Here is a 23,350-nt window from a genome sequence, read left to right as displayed (position 1 = left end):
TGTTTGACTCCGGTGTTTGACTCCGGTGTTTGACTCTGGTGTTTGACTCCGGTGTTTGACTCTGGTGTTTGACTCTGGTGTTTGACACTGGTGTTTGACTCTGGTGTTTGACACTGGTGTTTGACTCTGGTGTTTGACTCTGGTGTTTGACTCTGGTGTTTGACACTGGTGTTTGACTCTGGTGTTTGACACTGGTGTTTGACTCCGGCGTTTGACTCCGGCGTTTGACTCCGGCGTTTGACTCCGGTGTTTGACTCCGGTGTTTGACTCTGGTGTTTGACACTGGTGTTTGACTCTGGTGTTTGACTCTGGTGTTTGACTCTGGTGTTTGACACTGGTGTTTGACTCTGGTGTTTGACTCTGGTGTTTGACACTGGTGTTTGACTCTGGTGTTTGCTCTGTGCCCTGCAGACTCCCACTGGAAGAGCCCTGGGCCGTCGTGTGGCTACTGACCCCAGATTTGGGCATCTTCATCGTCTCTCTGATCACACTGGTCCTCTGCAACCGACTGATGAAGAAGAGGGACGAGGGGCTCGTAACACACGTGTCTGCACTTCTTCATGAGGTGAGCTTCTGTTCTCTCGTGTGTGTTCGAGACGCTCATATTGGGATTATGTTGAGTAATGCTGCCTTAAGGCCCGAAAGACTCTCAGCAAACGTCTCTTTCTTTATTCCATTTGGTTAAAATAAAGTTAGGTGCAATGTGTGCTGATGTTGTATCGCTTAACACTTGTGCTGCTGTTGAGGAGGAGACAGGGAAGGTTTGGAGGGTGTATGGGTGGGTTTAATGTTTGTTTTTTTTCCGTATGAAAGGATTTTTATTACATTTTTTACCATTTTCTAACCCTGTTTTGTGCCCTAATAATGAACTTGTGATACCCAATAATTGTTTTAATTTGTTTTATATATATATAATTTTTTTATTTCACTTTTTTTTTTTTTTTTTTTTTTTTTTACCCTTATCATGAACTTGTGATACCCAAGAATTTTTTTGTTTTTTTTTACTTTGATTTAATTTGATTTTGTACCCTTATCATGAACTTGTGATACCCAAGAATTTTTATGTAATATTTCTTATGACTTCTTTTTTTAATAGCGCTTTAAATCAAATAAATGAATTGATTTCAGAACAGCTTTATAGAAAGTCATTGTCATTTTTAGAATATCTTAATGTCTTGTGTTGCATTTCTACATTGAAATTAGTGAAATATTACTCCTTTTATTTTTCTTACCGAAGTTTTGCCATGCAAATGTTCTGCTTTACTGCTGAGTTATATATCCATAAAATATTCTGTACTTTTTAGATGCAGGGAAAGTATGACCACAAAATGCATATGCGCTGCGCTTCCACTTTGACACGCAACGATCTGTTATTGTGGGATCATCGATTCGAGAATTACCTGCCTCTTTATATCATGTAAAAAAACTAATTGTGGTTGATCAGTGTATGAGTTGGTCCGGTGGAAGCTTCCCGTCCGAGTCGTTATATTCGCTTTCACACAGAGATTCCGGAACATACACCATTTGATTCTGGTTCATTCACACTGCAGTGATATACCTTACTGTGCTCATCTATCTGGACTGAAAGTTGGAAAGTGATGAAACTCATCAGAAGTTCACTGCAGGGACTGAAAGAGTTGAGCTTCACTGGATTGTAAATTAAAATTGTGTGTGTGTGTGTGTGTGTGTGAGAGAGAGAGAGAGATAGAGAGAGAGAGATAGAGTGTGTGTGTGTGTGTGTGTGTGTGTGTGTGTGTGTGTGTGTGTGTGTGTGTGTGTGTGTGTGTGTGTGTGTGTGTGTGTGTGTGTGTGTGTGTGTGTGTGTGTGTGTGTAACCATGGCCACAAGGTCACATGGCAGCTGAAGTCAGAGTTTTGTTGTGCGTTGATGATCATGAATGCTTGCACAAATCACACAAACATAGCGACAAGAAGAAGAACAAACAGTGAGAAGCAGAAACATTCCCAGCATCTCTATGATTATTGCTCATATAGTGTTGATTATTGCTCATATAGTGTTGGTTATTGCTCATATAGTGTTTTTGATTATTGCTCATATAGTGTTGATTATTGCTCATATAGTGTTTTTGATTATTGCTCATATAGCGTTGGTTGTTGGTTATTGGACCAGAGTCAGACCATCCTGCAGTTTATTGAGGAGTGGTGAGCTATTACTTTTCTTGACTTGGGCCAGTAAGAAACACAAAACTTCCACCCACAACAAGTAACCATTAACCACTCACAACAGTCTAACATTGTGGTGATTGTTTTAGCATGGCTAAGCACAAAATGCACCAGAAAATGTAAAGAATGTTCTTATTATGATATTATTTTCTTGTCTATGTGAAGACCGGTTCTAAAGGCCCTGATATAGTTCAGAGAACATTCAAAATCAGGCCAAAAGCGAAGTTCGAAACCGCTTGCCAAAGTGAACTTTCTGGAAAAGTTGATAAACGCCTCTGAACTCCCATTGGCCAGTGATGATGATGTAATAAGTGGGTGTGGCTCTGAGGCTCCGCCTTCTTTGAGGTGTAAATCATCTCCGGTTCATTTCTTGACGCCAGTAAAAACATGAACACGCTGGAGAGGCGCTTTATTTTTGAGCTTTTCATTTTAAATCCCCTAAAGCTGCAGCGTTAAATCAATCTATTGTATAAAGTGCAGTATAAATCAGCGTGGCTTTACTGTAGGTCTGGATCTCAGAGCTGGCTCAAACATTTCCACATCTCTATGATCAGATGCTTTCTGAACCACTGTTTTCTCACCGCTGACTTTTCTGTTGTGTTATTTAGTTTATTCATATTTCACTGTGTGACTCCCTCATAGTTACAGTGATTAAGCACATGCTTGCTATAGTTTGTACTCTAATAATCAAAAAGCATGTCTAATTAATTAAAATTATACAACGTACACAATTTACCAATGATTTATTAAAAGTTGAACAAAACATTTTTTTTTTTTTGGGCCATATGAAATAAATCTGTTTTATTTTTTCTCTTTTTTTCCAATTTAATGGTTGAATTCAATCAATGTCTAATTAATTGAATTCCTCAAACTTTAACAACTTTTTTTTTTTGGTTAAATGCGTGCAATAACAGGGCCCTATGAAATTTTATACCAGAGTTTTAATACACATTTTATTATAATAATAAATAAAAAAAGGCAGTAATGAAACGAAGGCTAGTCTTTTATTGATTATTCCTTAAATTGTTTTATTAATTTTATTATTATTATTATTATTATTACTCTTATTATTACTGTGAGAAGAACACTCTACTGTAAAACAGTAATATATTTCTGTCATAATTTCTTCAAGTTAAACCGAACGTTTATGTTGACGGGTGTTCGTGAAGACCTTTGAGTTTCTGCGTATGATATAATGAGAGTTTTCTCAAATGAAATGGTGAAGTGACTCATTTCAACAGCAGTCTTTTTGAGCTTTAATATTCAGATACTTGTCCATATTGATATTTGATTCATTGTACAGCCCTGCTTTTGATTTATTCATCCAAAAATTGCCAAATTCTGTGACATTCAGCGTTCCAAATTCCATTTTTATGACTGAATCCCGCGATTCCATCCACTTTTTTGTGGATCATAGGGCCCAATTTGTTTTAGCAAATCCCACTTTGAGAACCCCTGATGTAGATGGTGCTTCAACATATTGTAAAAAAATAAATAAAAAAAAATAAAAAAAAAATATATATATATATAATGTAGTTGCTGGTTTCAGAGAGAATAAAACTTTTTGCGGATGCAGTACAAAACAGCATGAAGAAACTTCTGATGAGACTAAATTAGTCTTTAGCTCAGTTTACAGAAATGTTTGACCCGAAGGCTTATGTTTGTCAGAGAAATTGTACTTCACCAACCTAAAATGTTAGTTATTAAGTTATTTAAATGGATGAGTTGGAGCAAATTGAAACTTGCTTTTTGAGAATCCCATGATGCACCTCATTAATTTGATTGGAATCTAAGCATCAGACTGTAAAGAAGCTCATGTTTTGATTTATTTCTTTAGTCTTTGTATTGTTTCAATACTTTGCTTTTTTTGCTGAACATGAAAAGTCATAATAAAAAAAAACATGTTTAAATCATCATATTCTTTGATTCTCTTTAATAGAGTAAGTTTTGACTCCTAAATCTCCACCCTGTGATATTTTATGGCATTTCTTTTCTTTCCCCGTTCGACTCCACTGTACAATGAACTGAACAGCGGCCCAAATCTGACAACTTCCTGTTGCCGTTTCCAAGCCGACAACATCAACAAACACTGGCTGGCTCGTTATATGTGTCAGCATAGAAAAATATGACTTTTATAAGATCAATTAGCAATAGAGGCCCGAGTGCTTGACCAGGCGTGCGTGTCTGCTTTACTGGAATCTAACAATAGACACAGTTTCAACATTGCTTATGTATAAATATTATTCCCAGATGCAAAGCTGACCTCTGTTTACCCGTCTGACTCGTTTCTACTCCTTTCTTACCAAACTACTGTAACTAACTAACTAACTAACTAACTAACTAACTTATGATTTACCATGCTTGAACTATAGTCAAGCTGGCCATCTGAAAAAGTAGTGGGGAAACTCTACAATTTATAAACCAAAGCAGCAAAAAATGACAGACCACAATGCATTTTATTAATATTTTATACCAGATTGGTCACACTTTAGATTAGGGTCCAATTCTCACTATTAACTACGACTTTTGCCTCAATAAACTCCTTATTACTGCTTATTAATATTAGTAAGATAGGATTAAGGGATGTAGAATATGGTCATGCTAAATAAGGCATTCATGTGCTTTATAAGTACTAATAAACAGCCAATATCCTAGTAATATGCATGATAATAAGAAATAAGTTTATAGTTAGAATTGGACACTAAACGAAAGTTTTACCACAATTTCAGTAGTTTTTGCAAAAATTACCCACCGGCCTTAGCAAACACCACGCATAGATTTATAATTTATCTAAAACTATTATAGAATGTATTTACTACAGATTATGGTTTAAAAAGACCAATCGGTTCATTGTAATGCGCCATCTTAGTGAATGAATTGGCTAAATGAATCAGAGCTGAGCTTAAAGGTTTTAAGTCCTGGGGACTTTTATTTATTACACCCACATCAAATCATCGTCTTGTTGGCAGAACACTGGGTGTGTCAGGTTATTAAAAGTAGCAATTTTCATTTCCACACGACTTCTACAACAGTGTGACTTCTGCTTTATGCCAACATTTAATCCATTGTAGCCTTTTAGCCAACTTGCAACCACCTGCCTTGTAAACTGGTGTAGGAACAACATGATATCTCAGCAACACATTCCTAAGTATTTTGTGGCAGTATGAGACTGAACGATTGGGAAACACAGTTATATCCTGATGGGATGCGTTCATACATGTGTCTGCACTCGCTGCTTTACTGAAGAGAAAAGAAACGAGCAACATCCATGCTTCAAGCTCCACACTGCTTTACAATGAATGCAATATTGTTGCTTTTATGTAACTTTTGATGCAGATATAGAATTGATATTGACATGTACATGTAAGTAGTTTGTTAATTGCATGTATTACCGTTTGATTTAAACTACATAACCTGAAGGGTAAGTCCTGATGAGTAGGGGGTTTATGAAGATAGATATGAAACTGGGTCTTGAATGCACTTTCAATTTTTGAAATGCAATGGGAGAATAAAGAGAAGGAAAAAACTACTCGACACACAACAGGCATTTTCATAACACCAAACGGCACACAGCTTCCGGCATCTTTCCATCAGGAAACCGTGTTTTGTTTACAGCTTCCCATTCTGCTACGAGAAGTGCACCAGAGAATGAGATGGAATTATGCAATGTTCATATGGCATCTAATTTCATATTTTGATTGGATAGCAGATGGAAGAAACTGCTTAAACCAATCTAATGTGGTTTTCTAGTTGAATCTGGTTTAGTTGGTGGATCAGTGGTTTCCCAGTCTGACCTGACAAGCACCCAGACCCCTCTTAACCCAGCAAAACAGAGCAGCTTTGGCTGATTTCAATTTCATTTCATTTATTTATAAAGCACAATTAAAACAACGTAATGTTGACCAATCACACAGTAAAATTACACAAATAAAATGTACTTTCAGACAAACAATGACTAACAACGTCTGTAAATGATTGTTTTCCAATAAGAATTATACAATATATATATATATATATACATTTGTAAGTTGTCACTGGGATCAGAACTGGGAACTTTGTACCTTATCAACGCATAAAAGAGCTGGTGTGTTTAAACAAATTGATACCAAAACGAAGTGAAACTTACTAAAGGTCAACATTTCTGCAATTTTTTCTTCTTCCCTGAGAGTGTATATTCAACTCAGTAATTAGGGTTTAGATTGGCCTGAAGATTCATTACATGGATCCTTCCAGAGGGCAGCTGATGCCTTATTGAGGCTCAGTGTTTAGTGTTGGAGACGGTGTTAATAGAGTCACGTGACGCTGTGGAATGAGGGACGACTCCAGACTCTGATAGGACACTGATAGGACACTGATAGGACACAGGGCTGAAAAGCCTTGAAAACACTGGAATCCAACCTTCATGTGCCCTTGAAAGAGTCTAACACAGGTTTCATATTCAGGGTCAAGAGATCAGCAAAATGAGCAGATGAACTATGATGGGAAAGCAAAGTTACTCATCCAAAATTAGACTTTTTACATTCTGTGTATTTAACATCTGTGGCCAGTTGCATAAACTGCTTAGACTAGTCTAATCTAATTATTTAAGACTGGCCATCACTTTTTAAAGTCAGTCATGTAAAAAGCCAGGCCTCATTTGAATCCAAAAAGTAAAACTGATTAGCCCTAACGTATTGCTTGTTGGTCAGACTAGTTCTTAGCTTATCGGTTATGTTTATGCAGCTGTCCCCAATGTTTAAGGATGGACTCATACGGCACAGCCACGGAAAGCCGGAATAATATGACAAGCTCAAATCTGATTGGCTGACTTTATGTAACGCTCTTAAAACTCTTGACTAAATGTCAATTTAATGCATCTTTCCCTTTACTTTGATCGTCTGCTGCCTTTCACATCAAAACCTTTATTTTTACAGAGCTTTATACAATAGAAATAGTTTCAAAGCAGCTTCACAATAATAAACAGGAAAGTAACAGAATTAATAATGCAAACTTCAGTTACAACTTCAGTTTAGTCTACTATATAAAGCGTCTCTCCGTTGTTTTCATGCTTTTACTCACGTCTGACCTCGACAGACTGAACAGAAGAAATGAACTGGAGAAGATTTACACATCAAAGAAGGTGGAGCCTCAGAGCCACACCCACCTATTACATCATCACCACTGACCAATGGGAGTTCAGAGGTGTTTCGCCGCCGGAGCGAACCTTTTCAGAAACTTACTAACTTCGTTTTGGCCTGATTTTGACGTCCCTCCAGTTCGTTCTTCGATTTCTCTTGAAGTACATGGGTGGAGCTAGACAGTCCAACCACACCCTAACCCAAATAACCTTATCACTAAACATAACTCCACCCATTATCCCCACCTTGTTTTACATTAGAGAGAGGGAACTGGACCTCATTTGGATCTGCAGTGCGCACCTGATTTTCCCTCCTAATTCCTGTGATAAAGTCTCTGTCCTCTTCTTTTCAGGAGGACGAAACGGAAGACGAGGATGAGGACGTAGAGCGAGAAGACGAGGGAATGTCCTGCAGTGAGACTGAGGATGAGGAGAGTCCTCATGCGAGCAGCGCAGCGGCACAGTTAGCGGCTCGTCTGCGTGCCACGGCTCAGCGCTTCCTCAGGAACATGGGCCGAATCCTGGCCGTCACACTTCTGGCACTGGCTGGTACGAGCATCAGAAAACACACTTTACATTAGCAGTACCATATAAACAGGGCTTGACATTAACACACGTATTTCAAAGTCAACTTTATTGTCATTTTTAGCACATTGCATGGCTATTGTTAAAAACGAAACACAGTTCCTTCAGGGAACAACGGTTACACATTCATGAAGACTAAGAAAATACAACAGTAATGTTAACAATAGATATACAAAAAGATGGACAATAAATTATACAAATTAAACAATAAAGTAGCGTGTAACGCAGTCACTCCGACTAGCCACTTTGGTGGGTTGAATTTTATTTATAATACATTTTTCAATTGTAGTCTTTTAAAAAGGCATTTGAAATAAGAAGCTAAGTATAATATGCATATTAATACTGAAATATCAGAGAACAGACATTACATAAGCAATACGATATAAACAGGGCTTGACATTAAAGGTGCTGTATGTAACTTTTTCACTACTAAAGCATATTTAGGAAACATGCTGAGTTCACATACTTCGACAAAACAAAAACACTTTCGACAGCCAGTTATTTTACTTTGAAATGTGCGTTTCCGTGTTGGAATGTGTGTTTTTGTTTTGGTGTGTGTGACTCCGCCCACTTCCAGTTCACCCAGTAGTGTTTCCACACCCCAGGATGCCAGAAAACACAGTGTATTGCAGCCAGCAAACAAACGTATCCATCAAAAAATCTCTATGAACGAGAGCATATTAAAACGCGGATAAATCAACTCATCAACGTAAGTCTACTCGGCATTCATTATCAGTTGCGCTCGTTCCTGTTGCGTGTCCTCAAACTGGTGACCGGCGTGAGCGTCGAGTCTGAGGAGGAGGAACAACGATCTACGATATTTAGAATTTGGTCTGCAGTACCTATTTTGACCACTAGCTGTCAATCTTACAGACTACACCTTTAACACCTGCCAAATGTGTGTGTATTTCAGCAGTGGCGTGTAACGCAGTCACTCCTACTAGCCACTTTGGCGGGTTGAATTGTATATTTGTAGTCTTTTAAAAAGGCATCTGAAATAATAAACTACAAAATAAATATCAATACTGAAATATCTGAAACTCTTCCAATACTCATTCTCCACAGAATACAGACTGCGTCTCTCTCTCTCTCTCTCTCTCTCTCTCTCATCATCTCTCTCTCTCTCTCTCTCACTCTCTCTCTCTCTCTCTCTCTCTCTCATCTCTCTCTCTCTCATCTCTCTCTCTCTCATCTCTCTCTCTCTCTCTCTCTCCTCTCTCTCTCTCTCTCTCTCTATCTCTCTCTCTCTCTCTCTCTCTCTCTCTCTCATCTCTCCGACAGCGAGAGACACACAAACCCGCCTCTCGTCACTCACTCCTTTCATTTGCTCCGGATGAATATTGTTGGTGTTACAGGGCTTGAATGTCGGCGAGGGATTGCGCATAATTTTACTCGTTCCTGCAGATTTTGTGCTCAAACTCAAAAGTGCGGCACATAAAGCCGCCTCTCAGAACCACACTGAGCTCTTTATCGCTGTTTATTGCGCTTAAACAGTCAAATACACACAAAATATTGTCAAAATACCGGTCTTGACGAGTATTCACGTAAACACAGTCAGTTCTGTTTTAAGTGAACATGAACAGCTGAGAAAGAAAACGCATGTGTAACAGTATAATGGATCCGTGCGTCAGCTCTTAAAGTGACAGCAGCCTAATAAACCTGCTGCCAAATTATGAGGTAATATTATGAATATCTATATAGCAGTTTTTCCCAATGGTATGGATGTAAATATTGTGGAACCTTGGAAAAACACAGTGGCTGGTGAGGAAAAAAGTTCATGTCAAGTCCTGAATATATACAAGATATTACAGATTAAATGGAAGCAACAAAATACAAGGAACAAATTGAGGCCATTTGTTATTAAAATTCTGGTCTTGTGTACAATCCATTCTAAATAGTATGTGTGACCACTAATCTTATAAAAATAGTATACCAAATGGTGGACCAATTTAAAGTGCACATACTTTTTGGCTAATATTGCCCATAGATAAGATCAAGTTTTTACACTAGAAGTGTTTGAGTCCATGCATCTTAAAGTGTGCGTATTTAATGTCTTTCTCTTTCCAGGAATCACTTTACCCTCTGCATTCTCTGCCTTCTACTTCCTCCTGTTCATTGGCGTGTGCACATGGTGGGCTTGCCACTTTCCCATCAGCCATCTGGGGTTTAACACACTGTGTGTGATGGTGGCCTTCTTCACCGGGGGACACCTGGTGTGTCTTTACCTGTATCAGAGCTCGTTCGCACAGGAGATGTTCTCCCCAGCGGGCCTGTGGGCCAGGTACTGCTCTTCATTACTCTCTTCACATTCCCTGTACCTTCAGAATCACTTTCAATGCTCTGTTATTGGTAGATCAATCCCGTTTTGGCCAGTTAGTGTACCATGTGTACCTAGTTGTGGACTCTCCCTTGTCTGGCTTATGCTACTCTAAGCAATGGCTGAACTGTTTTTGCCTCTTCATGATGACTCGCTTGCTTTAGTCCTCATTTGTAAGTCGCTTTGGACTAAGGCATCTGCTAAATGACTAAATTTAAATGTAGAGGTGAAACTCGAAAAATGTGAATATCGTGCAAAAGTTCATTTATTTCAGTAATTCAACTTAAAAGGTGAAACTAATATATTTTATAGAAAATTACATGCAAAGAGAGATATTTAAAGACTTTATTTGTTATATATTTGATGATTATGGCTTATAGCTTATGAACATTTTCAAAATTTCTGAGATTTTGAATTTGGGGTTTTCATAAGCTGTAAGCCATAATCATCAAATATAAATATCTCACTTTGCATGTAATGAGTCTATATAATATATTAGTTTCACCTTTTAAGTTGAATTACTGAAATAAATTAACTTTAACACGATATTCTAATTTTTGAGTTTCACCTGTAGTTCAACACTGTTGTTTGTCCTGGGACAACATTCCTGTTAGTTGATGAGACTGGTTTCCGAGATTTTAAAGAAGTTGGAAAACACTGAGAGCATTTTCTGGATCGACGTCGTTTGCTGGTCCTGGGACAGTAGTGCTATTAAACCATATGGTTATAGGGCTGGTTAGGTTTGGGGTTAGGACTGTGTTTTTTTCTTGACAGGAATCTTGTTCCAGGATCAACAAAAGAATGTTGATCCAGAAACATGTTCTACTTGGCACGGTACTTTGATTTGTACCGTGGTACTGTAAATTTACCATATTCATATACTGTGGCATTTACATTGTTCTCTAAGTTGCTTTAAAGAATAGGGTATTTAGTTCAGGATGATGAAACACTAGTAACAGAATGCCTCTCATGGACATCTGTGAAGTGTAATTTTAGTATAATTGAGATACTAATATTTTTATAATTTGTATATTTGTACATTTTTATCTTTAAAGTTTTATTAATTTTGTTGTGTTATTTTGTCATTTTTAGTTTTAGTTATTTTAGTACATCAAGTTTATGGAGGACCAAACCTGAAAAATAAAGATTTATTTATATTTTCCAGAGTTTATCACTTTTTAGTTTTTCCAGTTTCCTCACCTCACCTTACCGTACTGTTTTAAACGAGCAGCCTGGCCTGTTGATGTGTGTTAATCACACAGGGCTTGTGTTACAGCAGGTGTGTGTGTGTGTGTGTGTGTGTGTGTGTGTGTGTGTGTGTGTGTGTGTGTGTGTGTGTGTGTGTGTGTGTGTGTGTGTGTGTGTGTGTGTGTGTGTGTGTGTGTGTGTGTGTGTGTGTGTGTGTGTGTGTGTGTGTGTGTGTGTGTGAGTGATGTAAATGCGAGAGCCTCAGGCTGGGGAGGTGAAGGTGCTGTTTCCTTGCGTAACGCACTGAGACTCGAGCCCTCGATATGTATCTGGAGACTCGCTGAAACTGGGCTTGATGAGGTTTCCAGCGCTGTGCATTTCTCCGGACCCATAAATCCCTGCTGACCTTTGCGCTGTTGCAGAGACTGTCACAGCTGTCAGAGTAACTTAAAACACAATTTGTCTGTACATCGTATGTGTCATGCACATTGCTGTCAGATCAAGATTATTAGTGTTCATTAAAGGTGCAGTGTGGGATTTTTAGCGCCATCTAGTGGTGAGGTTACGAATTGCACCCAACAGAAGTTACGGTAGCCGACAGGAAGTGATGTCGTCGTCTGAGAGAGCAGAGAGTAGCCAGTTAAACAATGAGGTTTCTTTACAAAGATAAATTAAGAAATGATGTTTACTTAATTATTCAGTAAAACGATATATTATTGCAAATTTTATTGTTACTTGTTCATCATTGTGTCAGTGTTTTATTCGCTGACTTTAGCTTTAGCTTCTTATCATGAAGAACAACATAGTGAGGAAACGCGTTTGTCCGCTCAGGGCCACCGTAGAAACATGTGGATGTAAGCAGGACCCGTGGTGTGTGTAGAGAGAAATGCTCATTCTAAGCTAATAAACACATAACGCTTCATTATGTAGGCTAAGCTCTTTATACACCACTGAAAACATAGTTATGTGTATGATACTGCATTTCTGTCAACAGATCCTCCTGAATATTACACAATGCACCTTTAAAGCAAGCATCACTATTATTATAGTACATACTTGAATTTGAACAAAATCCCAAGCTTAACTCACTTGTCATATTGTACGACTCAGTGAAAGAGGGACCAGAGCCGAATGAAAGACTGAACTACCGGTCAAAAATTTTAGGAATTTTATTGTTTTTGAGGTATTGCTCACTAAGGCTGCATTTATTTGATCAAAAATACAGTAGAATTTTTTTAATATTATTATAATTTAAAACAGCTGTTTTCTATGTGAATATCTAGTAAAGTGTAATTTATTCCTGTGATCAAAGCTGAATGTTCAGCATCATTACTCCAGTCTTCAATGTCACATGATCCTTCACAAATCACTCTAATATGATGATTTGATGATCAGTTATTATTGGTGCTCAATTATTAATAATGGATCTTATCATTGTCAATGTTGAAAACAGTTTTTACTGCTTAATACTGATACTTTTGTGTCATTCTCAATGTCTTTACTGTCACTTTTGATCTTTTGATCAAACTTTTGCATCACAGTTTCACTGCATCACGTTGATAATAATCATAAATATTTCTTAAGCATCAAATCATCATATCAGAATGATTTCTGAAGGATCATGTGACATTGAAGATTGGAGTAATGATGCTGAATAAATTACACTTTACTATATATTCACATTCAAAAACAGCTTTTTAACATTTTAATAATATTTCAAAACAATTTTGACTGTATTTTTGATCAAGTAAATGCAGCTTTGGTGAGCAGAAGAGACTGTCAAAAAAACATAATTATTTAAAGCTTTTGACCTGTATAGACGGTTGATTCATATTACTCTGAATAGGAGAGAGTGCAATACGCAATATGACAGAATAGATATCTAAACCTAAAGCCAATCGCAAACTGGTGTTGTTTGGGACTGCATGTGCGCATTTGCTAAACCAGCCTGAAATACGAATTAATATTAATCTCAGATTTTGTTGCCGCTCTGGGATTTGTTATTTGATAAGCAGTTTCTGAGATTCCAGTATTTCCCCATTCAGGGAGAGACAGTCGGAGTCGGTCCTGCATGCCTGACATGCTCTCCAGAACGTGGTGTATTCAGTGTGTTTTCTTTGTTTTTCTCCAGACTGTTTGGCCTGAAGGACGTAATAAAGCCTGGAAACTGCTCTTCTTTCGACCTGGTCCTCAACACGCATCACGACTGGCCCGTGTACGTCAATCCCGGGATTCTCCTGCTCCTGTACATCTCTGTGACGGTTGTGCTGAAAATCAACACTTACAGTCTCAAGGTGCTTTCACACACTTATTTATTCAATCTTAGAGATAATTCACACAGAAAATCATCTCAAGTTGCTATATGTGTGATTCAGCAGTGCTGTTTTCAAACCAGTGGATGTCAAGCTTTAAAAAGGAGAATAAAAGAACCATGAAAATAGTGCATATCATTCAAAGACATCTGAATGTGTGTGGCTTAACATACATGTATTAAAAAACTATTGCATTCTCAGTCTGTTTGGGCCCTGTGAAACTAACTTAAAGGGGTAGTTGATTATGATTTGACTTTTCTAACTGTAGTTAGTGTGTAATGTTGCTGTTTGATCATAAACAACATCTGCAAAGTTACGACGCTCAAAGTTCAAAGCAAAGGGAGATATTTGCTTTTACAGAAATCACTTTTTAAGAACTACAACAAACGGCTGGTAGAGACTACACCACATTCCTCCCTGGTTAGTGACATCACCAACCCTAGAATTTACATAAACCCCGCCCCCTGAACACGATTTATAGATTATCAAGACAGAATATGCTAATCAATGACTAGAAGATAACTACACATCAGCTTCATAAATTCATCAACTAACCATTCAGAAATGTCCTGTTGCTTCTACATGTTGTCACTTCTTCTTGAGTCTCTCCATCTTTCTGACTTCGGTTTGAACATAAAAGGCTAAAAGTTTTTGAAATTTTCAGGACTCAAGCTCTTGAAGCTCCGCCCCCTGTGCCGGGAGCTGCAGCTCATTTGCATTTAAAGGGACACACACAAAAACGATGCGTTTTTGCTCACCCTCAAAAATGGACAATTTTAACATGTTATATAAAAATATCTGTGGGGTATTTTGAGCTAAAACTTCACACACACACTCTGGAGACATCAGAGACTTATTTTACATCTTGTGAAAAGAGCATTATACCACCCCTTTAATATTTTGTATCTGATCCGGAACGTTTTTAAAGTTTTGAATGTTACCATGTTTTTTTTTTACCAGGCTATTAATACATTTACTACAAAAACTGTGTTGCAAGAAAATATGTTTTAATTAATATTTTAGAAATTTTATTTGAAAATACCATTATATGAACATATAATATGGGAATTACCAGAATGAACTCCATTGACTTCATTGGATTTATAACTCACAAATGCTCAAATCAGTCCACATTTATGAAAACAAAAAAAAAAAATTCTAGCAAAACAACAAAATATATTCATTTTACTTGCATAAAATGTTATTTTCAGATAGCAGCAATGCTTCATCAATAACACTTATTTTTCGAACCCTCCTTTTTCAAATTTATTCTGTTTGGTCCATGAACTTTTGATCTACAAACAGTCATTACTTTAATCTTAATTTTTATTTTTATTTCAGAATTATTGTGTGTGTGTGTGCATACACAAGCATGTTTATAAACAAAATGCGGGAAAAATGTGTGTGTGAGTGTGTAGGAAAGAGGCTAAATGTATTTTACAAGTAATTTGAGAAAAATGTAACTAACAGATGAAACCAATAAAACATAATTTCATGTGTAAAGCCACAGTTTAGTTTCGGGTCAAAACAGACCCGGGTCGCAAAAAATAACTAATTTGTTTAAATGGTTGTGTCTTTTACATTTTTTAATTAACAAAGTTTATTTTGACAGTCTCAACATATTTTCAAAGTTTTATTTTCTTACTAAAAAACTATGGATAAAAAATAAATAAATAAAACAATGCATCTCTTGTGGGTCAAAAAGCACCCAAATGCATTAGATACAGTAAACCCAAACATCTTACATTCGTACCTCTGTAAACCACTGATTAATGTGTGTCTCGTTGTTTGTGTGTGTATATGAAGTGATGTAATGTGTGTGTTCGTTTAGACCCATGAGGAAGTGAAGACCGCTCAAGCTGATGAAGTGGAGCTCAGGGCGTGGGAGGAACGCAGTGAAGATGACACTAAAGTAAGATCTTACACACACACACATCAATATCAAACTATAGCAGGAGCTTCACTGCTGTGTTTTGAGGACCACTGAGGCAATTATGTGTGTAATAATTGAAAATGGCCATATTGTCCCCCTTAATATGATATTTCTTAATGCTGCCCTGCATTACGCACCGCTCCGTTTGTTGTGGGATGTAAGATGGCAGACCGTTAAAACGTACATTTACCTGATGGCCAATCAGATCAAAGAAGGCGGGGCTTAATGTTCACTGAAGATGAGTTTGAATTCCATTGTGACGCTTCTAGTTTTTACTGTGAAAGTGCGTGTGTGGTAATATACAAGCTAAACGTTTAATATTTAACGACTGATTTATGGTGGATATGTTTAACGACCCACAGGAACGTACAGTGATGCAATATACTCAACTTTTTTATTGTAATTTCACCATTTTGAATTGAAAATATGCAATCATTTAAATTATGTCACTCATTACCCTTGAAGCTCCGCCCCCTGTGCCGGGAGCAGCAGCTCATTTGCATTTAAAGGGACACACACAAAAACGGTGTGTTTTTGCTCACCCTCAAAAAGTGAGAGTTTTAACATGCTATATAAAAATATCTGTGGAGTATTTTGAGCTCAAACTTCACACACACACTCTGGGGACATCAGAGACTTATTTGACATCTTGTGTAAAGGGCATTATACCACCTCTTTAAGTGTCAGGCCTTCTGTGAATGAATCATGTTTGCTGTTTGTCTGGTTTAGCAAACGCTTCTCGCCGCGGGAGACTCTCCTCTGTCAGAAACACACTTCTCTAAAGAACCCGTGACCAACGGCTCAAACCAACATGACACAGGTAGGGGAAGAAATGTACATTTTTTGTATTTACACGTACAGAAGACAACAGTTCACATTGAAGTGTGTGTTTATGAGCCTGACCCTGTGGTGTGTGTGTGTGTGTGTGTGTGTGTGTGTGTGTGTGTGTGTGTGTGTGTGTGTGTGTGTGCAGGAACTGCTGGAGAGTCTTCGGCTGATAATCCTCTTCGTCTGGTGGGACGGATGATCTTACAACAGAGTTACATTTGTGCCCTAATCGCCATGATGGTAAAACAAACATTCACAAATCTATATCCATCCATCTCTCCATCCATCCATCCCTCTATCCATCCATCCCTCCATCCATCTATCCCTCATCCATCCATCCATCCATCCATCCATCCCTCTATCCATCCATCCCTCCATCCATCCCTCCATCCATCCATCCATCCATACATCCATCCCTCTATCCATCCCTCCATCCATCCATCCATCCCTCCATCCATCCATCCATCCATCCCTCCATCCATCCATCCATCCATCCCTCTATCCATCCATCCCTCCATTCATACATACATCCATCCCTCCATCCATCCATCCATCCATCCATCCATCCCTCTATCCATCCATCCCTCCATCCATCCATCCATCCCTCCCTCCCTTCATCCATCCATCCCTCCCTCCATCCATCCATCCATCCATCCATCCCTCCCTCTATCCATCCATCCATCCATCCATCCCTCTATCCATCCATCCCTCCATCCATCCATCCATCCATCCATCCATCCATCCATCCATCCATCCATCCATCCCTCCTGGTGTGACATCATTGAAACAGCTTGCCAAAGTGAACTTTCTGATTTTTTTTCCGTTCTGGCTGATAAACGCCTCTGAACTCTCATTGGTCAGTGTGGTGATGATGTAATAGGTGCGTGTGGCTCTGGGGTTCCGCCTTCTTTGAAGATTTAATCCCCGGTTCATTTCTTCTGTTCAGTCTGTCGAGGTCAGACGCCAGTAAACACATGAACACACTGTAGAGACGCTTTATATTGTAGAAACTGAAGTTGTATTTCTAGTTGAAAGAGACACTGACACTGTTTTTAACATTTCATCTAAATGCTTTTAATGCTTGATTTAAATCAATCTATTGTATAAAGTGAGTATAAATCAGCGTGGCTTTACTGTAGTGCTGAATCTCAGAGCTGGCTCAAACATTTCCACATCTCTATGATCAGATGCTTTCTGAACCGCTGTTTTCTCACCGCTGACGTTGTTGTTGTGTTTATTGTGTTATTGAGAGGAAAGCGTGCAGAACGTATTTACAGATTCATCTAAACGTCGCTCTCATCAGTGTGGACGGCGTCGGGATGTTCGCTAAAAGTAATCCACTGCTTATTCACACTGCAAAAAATGCTTTTCTTACTTAGTATTTTTGTCCAGTCCAAATATCAAAAAATTCTTAAATCAAGATGCATTTGCTAGATGAGTAAAATGCCATAAGATATTATGTCTTGTTTTCCGGGGGAATTAATCAAAATGAAGTGAGTGTTTGCTTAAAACAAGCAAAATGATCTGCCAATAGGGTGAGAAAAATTATGTTAATTCAAACAGAAACAAGATAATTTTTCTGACCCCATTGGCAGGTCATTTTGCTTGTTTTAAGCAAACACTCACTTCATTTTTATTTATTTCCTCAGAAAACAAGATTTAATGTCTAATGTCATTTTACTACTTTAGTAAATGCATCTTGATTTAAGAAATGTTTGATATTTGAACTGGAAACAAGACAAAAATACTAAGTAAGAAAAGCATTTTTTGCAGTGTATATTTCAAACTTCGAAAGAACGAAAGAGAACTTCGCTGTGAGTTTATCAGGGCCTTTATTTGGACCCATTCAGACCAAACCGCCAACTCACACACACACACGTTCAGTTTCTCCTATTTCCATTCTATTCGATCTAAAGATGACCTTCTAGTTTGTCCCTGTGGTGACACCGTTCTTGAGTTTTCATGTAGCTCAAACAGTAGAGTATTAACGCTTGCAACGTCAAGGTCATGGGTTCGATTCTCTGGGAAAGCAAGAACTGATAAGAATGTAAAAATGTGTATCTTGAAATGCAATGTAAGTCCCTTTGGATAAAAGCGTCTGCCAAATGCATAAGTGTAAATGTGTTGTCCTCTTGCAGGTGTGGAGTATAACGTACCACAGTTGGCTGACGTTTGTGCTTCTGCTGTGGTCGTGTCTGATCTGGATGCTCCGGGCACGTCAACGCTTCGCTGCTTTCTGCTCTCCCTTTATCCTCCTGTATGGCTTGGCTCTCTGTGGGCTTCAGTATGTGTGGGCCATGGATCTGGAGAGCGAGCTTCCCCAGCACATCGGCACCATGAGCCTGCGCCAGCTGGGCCTGGACCGAGCGCATTACCCCTGTCTGCGCCTGGGAGCCATGGTGAGGACAGTGAAGCGCTGGCAAATGTGCTTTAGTATGACTGCCATTATCATATAATACTGGCATATAAAGTTGATATAAAAATAATAATATTCTGGGTTCAATAGGCTTGACATTAACTTTTTTCCTCACCAGCCACTGTGGCTTGTGGTTTTCCAAAGTTAATAGCAACTCAGCATTTTCACTGGCCATAATATTTACATCCATACCATGGGGGAAAAACTGCTATATAGATATTCATAATATTATCTCATAATTTGGCAGCAGGTTTATTAGGCTACTGTCACTTTAAGAGCTGATGCATGGCTCCATTATACTGTTACACATGCGTTTTATTTCTCAGCTGTTCATGTTCACTTAAAACAGGACTGACTGTGTTTACGTGAATATTCATCAAGACCGGTATTTTGACATTATTTTGTGTGTATTTGACTGTTTAAGTGCAATAAACAGCGATAAAGAGCTCAATGTGGTTCTGAGAGGCGGCTTTATGTGCCGCACTTTTGGGTTTGAGCACAAAATCTGCAGGAACGAGTAAAATTATGCGCAATCCCTCGCCGACATTCAAGCCCTGTAACACCAACAATATTCATCCGGAGCAAATGAAAGGAGTGAGTGACGAGAGGCGGGTTTGTGTGTCACTCGCTGTCGGAGAGATGAGAGAGAGAGAGAGAGAGAGAGAGAGAGATGAGAGAGAGAGAGAGAGATGAGAGAGAGAGAGAGAGAGAGAGAGAGAGAGAGAGAGAGAGAGAGATGAGAGAGAGAGAGAGAGATGAGAGAGAGAGAGAGAGAGAGAGAGAGAGATGCTGGTATCGTGTGTGTATTCTGTGGAAAATGAGTATTGGAAGCATTTAGACTTTTTAAAAGACTACAATTGAAAAATAACTTTGCAGCTCAAATATTAAGCAACTTTTAATGGAAGAATTATTGTACGAGATTTTATAAAATCATAAGCTTCGAATTTCTGCATTTTAATCCCTCCAAAAAATTTGCCCCATTCACTTCCATTGTAATTTTTCATTTTATAATACAAGCGATCAGTCGAAGTTGTTTTTTGTGGATATTCAACAATATGCCATGAATGCTGTCGAGGTTGACATGTATTGAACCTGGAACGGTCCTTTAAGATCCCAATTCACATACTATCCGTTCTAAATAGTATTTGAAATTAGACATTTTCCCAAATCATAGCATGTTGAAATGCGTATTCCAGAGATACACGTAAAATCTGTGATCATCCGTGTACACTCAAACGGCTAACATTGCCCACAACGCATTGTGCCTTGGACGAGGATTCGATTAGAACTACAAACATGGCTAAAAAGTGTCAAAAAACTACAAACATGGCGGATGTGCGAGACCGACGGTTAAGTATAGAGGTTTAGATAAAGGGGTTTGAGTGATTAATAATCAGCATCTAACCTGATGAAAATATATTTATTCAATGTTATCCATGTTATATTTCATCTGCAATAACATTGCCAACTTTTGTAAAGATACATTTGGCCATTACCTTTTAAATGCACCATGCAAACACACGAGGAGAGTCTCTGCATGAGCGACCCACGACGTGCTGCTAAATTTACCTCTGATACAGTTGGAAAGTAAATGATATTGAATGTGGAGGATTTCAACTCTTTAAGATGTTTGACTGTAATTTAAATGGTAACAGGATGCATGTAACTGCTTCCAGTTAAGTGTCTGTATGATAAATGGCTTTATGTATTGGGATACAGATGGCTGCAATAAGCTTGAAGTTTCTGAGAAATGAAACAGGAAAACTTGAAGTCACTTGCTATATTTTTACACAATCCAACCACATGATCAGTCATAATTCTCATGAAGTTGCTCAATACACTGTGAGGAAAGTGTAAATATGGCTTCACTCTCTCTCTCTCTCTCTTTATTCTCAGCTGCTGTTCACATTAACATTTTGGCTTCTGCTGAGACAGTCGGTGAAAGACACGTTCAGCAGAAAGAAGAGAACGAGTGTCCCGTTGCAGGAGGTCACGACTGGAGGTGAGCGGGAACGCCGGGATCTCGAGGGACAATGTCATTATCTGCGTTTGAGAGCTGCACGATTCTGGAGAAACTGAGAATCATCATGTGTTTGTTTCAAACAGAGATCACGATTCTCCCACGAGTAGACAACTAAACAAAATAACATGTGGTTTACGAGAGGTTCAGCCAAAATGTGCATCTATTTAAAAAAAATAATCATTTGAATTACTTATTTAAAAACAATCGGTGATTCAATGACTCACTTATAAAGACTCTCATTACTGGATGAATCTGAGTTTTTGAGCGAATCTTTTCGATGAATAATTCAATGACAAACACATTTTTTAACAGTCACTTGTCGCCACCTACTGGTGTAACGATGTAATTAATACAGTCTTTATTCAAAGCATGTTACTTTCAAAAGGCTATTTGCTCTTATTTGATCGCTACCGTAGACATCAGTGTTTACATCCGAACTATAAACTTTTATCCCAGTACTTCTGTGATAATCTGAATGATTGTAAGAGAAATAATGACACTGTGTGATTGAAAAGACTGTTTGTGAAGCGGCTTCATACCTAGACATGACAACACGACACAAAGTCAACAAGTGTGCTAACCACAAAGCCGTGGAGTTCAAGAGCATAAGATTCATCTTTCTATTAGTCATTATTATGAAAGCATTCATAATTCTCAGCCTGCTCCACCTCACCTATTCTTCCCATTTCTTTCTCACACTCAAATAATGTCAAAGACATTTGCTTAAAGAGGTAGTTTAAACAAAACTAGAAATTCTGTCCTCATTTATTTAATGTCCTCATGTTAATCCAAACCTGTATGAATCATATATGTCTTCTGTAGAAATCAAAAGGAGAAATTTTGTAGATTAATAAAGCTGCTCTTTCCACAAAATAAGCAAAGACAGTTGAGCAGTTAAGACAATAAAGCACCACACAAGTAAAAGTAGGCCATACATTATATTCATATACAAGTCATCTGGAGAACTATGAAAACTTAGTACACTCCCCAAAGTACCTTTCAGTGAATAGTTCTTAAAAGAGCCATTTTTTTTCTTAGTGTGAAAAACTTTTTAATAATCTAGAGAACTTTTGTCATTGTGAAGATCCTTTTGTGCAATTGAAAGGGTCTATTGAGGTTTAAGGCATACCTGTCAACACTCCCATTTTTCCCAGGTTTCTCCCGTTTTTTAGCCCTATCTCCCGGTTTGTTATTTCTCCCGGGAAACTCCCGTAATTTGCATGGCCCAAACTCCTTTATGAATAATCAGACCAATATGTTTGTCTAATGTTGACCAGTTGCCAGATCTTGTATTAAATGCATTATATTCACACAATCCATCACACACCATATACAATTTCAACCCGTTTGTCACCTCATAATTAAGTTATGTTTTCATTTATGGGTATTGCAATGTAAATAATACACTTAACACCGGAATTACACTTAACAGCATGAGCCTACCTCTATGCCAGTGAATATTCACAATTCTCTATTCTAATTTAAACAACTAGTGCTTTCCAGGTCGGTCTGACAGTAGATTTCAGGTACAAAAGATTTAATAAAGTAAGCAAATGTAAAAGTCTTCACTCTATAAATTAAACATCCTTATTAAAGTTGCAAAAGTTATTCAGCCAAGAGCAGTGAGGGATTTTATCTTTGTCTTTTGTTGTTTGATTAACATTAGAAACACGGACAGCGGGAGGGATATTAGGCTGCTGTCACTTTAAGAGCAAATGCACAGATCTAATATACTGACACACATGAAACACACGTAACTGTTTACGTTCACTTAAGACATAACCGGCTATGTTTACTAGGATACTCGCTATATTTTGACATAATTGTGTGTGAATTTGTCCGCTCAAGCACACAGAGATGAAAGAGAGCTCAGTTTAGTGTTTGTGACGCAGCTTTTTCTCTTCATTCTTGACGTGATTGAGTATTTTTCCACAGACAGGGAAGTTTTAGAGTCTCTGTGTTTGTCTCTTTCAGAGAGCACCGGCCGAAACGAGTCGATTTTAAAGGTGTTGGGTGGACAGGTGATGAGTCTGTACGCCAAGTACTGGATCTACGTGTGTGGAGGCATGTTCATCATGGTCAGCTTCGCAGGAAAGCTCGTCGCCTACAAGATCGTCTACATGCTACTCTTTCTGCTCTGCATGTGCCTGTATCAGGTACACTCTTACACACACGCATTGTGTTCTTTACTTCATTTAGTCAGAAAACTGAGTGGAATGACCCCCCCCCCCCCTCTCTCTCTCTCTCTCTCTCTCTCTCTCTCTCTCTCCCCCCCCCCTCTCTCTCTCTCTATCTCTCTCTGTCTCTCTCCTCTCTCTGTCTCTCTCCTCTCTCTCTCTCTCTCTCTCTCTCTCTCTCTCTCTCTCTCTCCCTCTCTCTCTCTCTCTCTCTCTCTCTCTCTCTGTCTCTCTCTGTCTCTCTCTCTCTCTCTCTCTCTCTCTCTCTCTCT

The 23,350-nt window shown here is 38.4% G+C and overlaps 1 protein-coding gene across 1 annotated transcript in view; it reads left to right on the top strand.

Annotated features, from left to right (window-relative positions):
- The window catches only part of piezo1 (piezo type mechanosensitive ion channel component 1 (Er blood group)), a 139,274-nt gene that overhangs the window by 62,176 nt on the left and 53,748 nt on the right, over nt 1–23,350 (top strand). The window contains exons 5-14 of the mRNA XM_082160880.1: nt 412–565; nt 7,653–7,848; nt 9,952–10,165; nt 13,521–13,683; nt 15,533–15,613; nt 16,364–16,454; nt 16,608–16,702; nt 18,601–18,861; nt 20,775–20,880; nt 22,876–23,057. Of these exons, the coding sequence (XP_082017006.1) occupies nt 412–565; nt 7,653–7,848; nt 9,952–10,165; nt 13,521–13,683; nt 15,533–15,613; nt 16,364–16,454; nt 16,608–16,702; nt 18,601–18,861; nt 20,775–20,880; nt 22,876–23,057 (1,543 nt within the window). The remainder of the gene's footprint in view (nt 1–411; nt 566–7,652; nt 7,849–9,951; nt 10,166–13,520; nt 13,684–15,532; nt 15,614–16,363; nt 16,455–16,607; nt 16,703–18,600; nt 18,862–20,774; nt 20,881–22,875; nt 23,058–23,350) is intronic.

This window comes from Leuciscus leuciscus (genome assembly GCF_965113295.1).
Source record: "Leuciscus leuciscus genome assembly, chromosome: 2".
NCBI classification, from domain to species: Eukaryota; Metazoa; Chordata; class Actinopteri; order Cypriniformes; family Leuciscidae; genus Leuciscus; species Leuciscus leuciscus.
The sequence above is the reverse complement of the archived record's forward strand: the minus strand, read 5'-3'. Positions and strand labels throughout refer to the sequence as shown.